This window comes from Brassica oleracea, chromosome C4, assembly GCF_000695525.1.
Source record: "Brassica oleracea var. oleracea cultivar TO1000 chromosome C4, BOL, whole genome shotgun sequence".
NCBI classification, from domain to species: Eukaryota; Viridiplantae; Streptophyta; class Magnoliopsida; order Brassicales; family Brassicaceae; genus Brassica; species Brassica oleracea.
Genome location: NC_027751.1, coordinates 10,808,257 through 10,813,173, shown reverse-complemented (window position 1 = coordinate 10,813,173; position 4,917 = coordinate 10,808,257). Strand labels below are relative to the sequence as shown.

The window sequence follows — 4,917 nt, the reverse complement described above, 5'->3', positions numbered from 1 at the left end:
AAGAAGAATAGATATGCATCTTAGTAATCTAGATTGACAAAACACAAAGGAGAAGAAACATAGAAGAGATCGTTGAGGAAGAAGAGTTCCAAAAATGATTTGCAGTCAATATTTGGTAAAAAAAATTAAAAAAGTAAAGAAAATATTTTCAAGATCCTTCAAATATCTACTAACCGTTTTTGGCCTTAATTTTCGGAATTTTGAAACAAATTTGGCAGAAACGGGATTCTATGAGTGGAAAGATATAGAAGACAACGTAGAGCAAACATTCTACCGACAATAGTTAAAAGCGAAATTAGCAGAATGTAGAAACTACAGGTAGTAGAAGAAAGACTAAGAAGAAGACCGCCGAATCTACTATTTTTTAGAAAGTAGTAGGAATAGTAAATTGTTTTTTCTACCATGGTAGATGGATGAAAATTTGGCAAGTTACGTTTTCTAACTCCAGTAGATTATAGTTTTCTTAGCAGATTCTACCATCTATTTCACCGTAGATGGAAGATCAGATCTTCTACCAGTTTTAGGGAGTTATTGAAATTCTTCTATCAAACATAATTTTTTCACCAATATATTTTTCATAAGTATTCATGTATGTTAAGATCATGTTCTGGTATTTTTATTTATTTTTTTTTGCTTCTCAATTAATTTATATGAATTCTTACTAAGCGTAAAGGTAGTCATAGTCAAAAACTGCCAAAAGTTGATTTTGTTCTAAGGGACAATATCTAAGATAAATTATTCCAAATTAGCAAATTTAAAACAATAAAGTCTACCATTTTACAATCAATTAACATTAGTGGATTAGTCCATAATCTTTATATACTGCAAATTATATCGGTCTTTTGAATACAAAAGTTGGCCTTTTGAATACAAAGCCGAATAGCCCAAAAACTTATGGATCATTAATTACTATGTTTGTACGTTTTATTTTTTTAAGAAATTCGAATTCTTTATCTCTAATCAAACTTTTCGTGATCAAATAAGATATGTAATCTTTTAGCAAAAAAAAAACTTTCGTGATCCAATATTAGTTTTAGAAGATTATTGTCAAATTAATCGACAAATAAATTCATTATTTTCGGCCACAAGCTCATCCTTCTAGTATTTATTGCCAATGTTTTTTTAACATATATACCTTATTGCCATTTTTTTACCACAAAAAGAACAATAACTGTTGAATTCAAACGTACGTGACATTTTAACAATGTTACTACCATAAACCCAAGTAGTGTACAACCTTAAACCCTACATCTCGAGGATCTCAGAGTAGAATAAACAGGGACGATTAACGCCATTTAGTCAGATTATATACAATTTGAGTTGTAATAAGGACAAGAATTATTAAACAAGGAAATCAAAAAGAACGCTATATTCCTTACCGTTCCTAAAAAATGTTACTATTTATAAGGAATATTTTTTTTTTTTCATTCCTTTTCATTTTCTTTTTCTGTAGAGAATTATAATTCAAATTTGTTCCTTATTAATTTTGATAAGAAAATCTCATTCTTCATCGTTCCCAAAATTTTATTCTTATTCATTATTTTTCTATTTATTCTTAACGTTCTTTTTGATGGTTACGAGTTACACGGTATAAATTGGGACATGAGTAATGTACTTGGGCTGCGAGACGACTTCGCTAGTTGCATACAGTGCCATTTGCTTATGTCATTTGCAAATTATTCCACACTCTTCCCATAAATAACCTCCTTAGATTTCGGCAACCCAAGAAAGAAAAAATAAAAGTGAAGATAGATAATAATTTGCAAGTAGTCAATATATTTTGTTCCTGATCTTTATATATTTGCATTCACCTGAATTCTTAATTTATGATTTGACATTTTTTTTTTTTTTTACATTTTTCGGCTAAGAGACGGCTCATATATCTTTTATTTAAAAGACAAAATCTAAAAAAAGTTAAGAACCGTCTGTTTAAACTATGATTAACGATGGTCATCACACTACGGTTCTTGGGTCAGAGGTCTCTTTAATTCCTTCTACATTTCACTTTGCTTTATTTCTTTTATATGTTACCCCAGATGACCATAAAGAAAAGAAAAGAAAACATTATCCTCAGATTATATATAGTTATTTTTCTGGATATATAGTTCTTCTCAAAATTTAGTCACACTTCTATAAAATGCCATGTCATATGATAGTTCAGATAGTACCATGCGAAAAAGACTATTTTAAAACTAAAAATGCATCGTTTCCAAGATCAGTATTAATATGCAAACTACAGATTCTAGATTTTTCTCTGGTCAAATTTCTGGCATAGCTGGTCTTGTATAAACCGATTTTTTAAAGGTATTTGATAGTTTTGAAGACTTGGCCAGTCCATGAAGAAAGTTTACGACCATTGACAAAATCATATAAATCTAAAACTGAGTTGAAACTAATACTAACAAAATAACAAAAGGTTATAAAATCTATTTCATTCGCAATTTTTTAGGACAAATAATGAGAGCGAAAGCTGATTCTTGAATATGAGGATAGATTCTCAAAATGAGGAAGTAAAAAATGGTGCGTCCACTTCTTTTTAGCATTTTGCATGGTCTTTCATTGCAACCTGTTTGGACTCTCTTAGACTAATTCTGATGCGATTATCCACTTCTTCGTTTCTTCCATCAAAGTTAACATTATCTACTTCTTCGTTTCTTTTTCCTGTGAGAAAACAAAGTATTTTTACGTAGCATTATATGAGATGCCTAAGTCAATTTCACCATCAGAATTAGTCAAATTAGAATCGCATCAGAATTAATTAGTCAGATTAGAAAGTATACACAACATCAGTGCACATGTATCAATCAAATAATACCATCTAAGATGAGATGAAAACCATGGTAGACAACTGAGAATATTCATTCCGAGAACTGAAAACCTAATAACAAAAATACAAAAGCAGTAGAAAGAAAAGGGGCTTTAATCAAGACCACATGATATACAAGACAAGAACTTAAGAGCCAGCATCCGCTACAAAGTCCCAAAATCATTCCATAAGCTTCACGTCCTCAACATGGTCCAGAAATATGCGAACTCTAGAAGCCTTCTCAAACGCTCCCATTCCTTGGATTTCAACTCTCATTATAGCTTTGTTGACGTAATTGTAGTAGTGAACATAGAAAGGATCGGATGAACAGAACGGCTTAAATACAAATTCATTTGTAGCAGTCACGCCAACAAAGTATAAAATCACCCTTGAAGCTGATGCGTCCGTCCACATAGGAGGTAAATTGAAAATACGTTTGGACCATTCATGTTTTTCAGGGTCTTCCAGAATATACATCTCTAAACTCGTACTTGTTCCGCTAAGAAAAGTGGTCGCAGACGACCTTACTGAAGCCAATTTACCTTGGAAGTTTATCAGAGTTGCATCATACTTTCCACTTTCCATGAGGGTAACAAAGCTGTACTATTCAGATCTGACATCAAAGCAAACTAGCATATCAACAAGATTGGAAACCCTAGCAAAGAGCCGCATTCAATCCTTCTCCATGTTAGGTTCCTGTTTCCTCTTAATGTGAGAATCTGATGCTCCTCACCTTATAATCGTGCTTGGTCATTGCCAATACCTTGTGTTGTTTATCAATGGGATCATACCCTAAAAAGCTTCTCAACCCAGTCCTCTTCCTTGTCTTCATCTTGGGTAAAGTGAAGGACTGTCTCCTGCTAGGGTTACATATCACCGACACAAAGCTCACTGGTTTTCGTTCCCTCTAAGATCCGATCATCGCTAGATACAGAAAAATCCATTGACAGAACTGCATATATCATTGACGCGCTCAAAGGAGAAACTCACATGATGATTGGCTGCTGCTATGGGAGACACATTCGCACCCAAATTTGGAGAAGGCTGAGGTGCGGAGAAGAAGATCACCTCCTTCTTATCCTCATGCGAGTCGAAGATTTGGTGAAGAAGAGCTCCGTGAAATCAGGACGGCGGAGTACGGAGGACCACCGCTTCGACACGCAGCCACATCTATCGATAGACTTCAGTGGCAACCTCGAGAATATCTCGATGACGAGATCGATTGGGAACTTCAGTAGTAACTCGTCGGAAGTAAGTAATGAGCTGCGTCGACGGATGGTTTGAGGAGACTCCGGGACCTTGTGCCGCCGTAAATTCATGGTGGAGTGTAGAGAGAGCCGAGCCACTTGCTTCTTCACTCGTATTAACCAACCCATCCGACCGTAAATATTAAATAACTACGAAATGTACACTTCGTGCCGTTTTGGTTTGATTGAACACACATGATATCAGTTTGCGTGTCGTTTGTACATGACAAAACGGTGCAGCGTTTTTGACTTCAGAATTTGAGTTTGGCTAGAGATATTTGGTTGTATAACCAAACAAAATTCATCAAATGACCATATCAAATTTGAGTTTTTTACTTTTTATATTGTATAATAATTGCTATAATGCCCTTCTCAGACACACACACTACACATGGACAATTCTTTTTTTTTGTTTTTGAAAATATGTATTTCCTTCTATTTTTAATTGCTTTCACATTTGTTAAAACAATTACTAAACTTTATATTTTACATATTAAGAACATAAATGTTTTTCTATACATAACATGATTTTAAATTTTAAAAAACATATATTTTATAGATTTTATACGATATTCCATAAACTCAATTTAAAATTTGTAGGACTTTACACATGCATATATTATAGTTAGATTTTCTTTTCAAAAAATAGACACATTTTTGTTACGTTATATTCTATTTAATAACATATAATAGAAATGTGATATACAATCTCCCTTCCTTTCTTCCTCTCTCTCTCTCCATGTACACAAAAATATAATAGTATATTGAGCCAATGTACATCATATTCTATGCACATCAAGAAAAGAACTATCCAAATATATGCCAAATATTCACAGTTTCTAATGCATGGTTATTTTGTTAATT

At 33.0% G+C, this 4,917-nt stretch overlaps 1 protein-coding gene across 1 annotated transcript; it reads right to left on the bottom strand.

Annotated features, from left to right (window-relative positions):
- Window positions 1–2,824: 2,824 nt before the first annotated feature.
- Window positions 2,825–4,125, bottom strand: LOC106338091 (F-box protein DOR-like). Its single transcript, XM_013777148.1, has 3 exons — window positions 3,946–4,125; window positions 3,516–3,713; window positions 2,825–3,409 (listed from the first exon to the last, which is right to left on the bottom strand). The coding sequence occupies exons 1-3, from the start codon at window positions 4,123–4,125 to the stop codon at window positions 2,987–2,989; spliced, it is 801 nt and encodes a 266-aa protein (XP_013632602.1). The 3' UTR covers window positions 2,825–2,986.
- Between the last annotated feature and the right edge of the window lie 792 nt (window positions 4,126–4,917).

What these genes read in the sequence shown, in the direction of transcription:
- LOC106338091 (XM_013777148.1), bottom strand. Translation starts at nt 4,125, where the DNA reads ATGAATTTACGGCGGCACAAGGTCCCGGAGTCTCCTCAAACCATCCGT. An exon ending in TGTCGAAGCGGTGGTCCTCC is followed by an intron (nt 3,714 to 3,945) that starts GTACTCCGCCGT and finishes ATCGGATCTTAG; the next exon opens with AGGGAACGAAAACCAGTGAG. An exon ending in GGAGCATCAGATTCTCACAT is followed by an intron (nt 3,410 to 3,515) that starts TAAGAGGAAACA and finishes AGATCTGAATAG; the next exon opens with TACAGCTTTGTTACCCTCAT.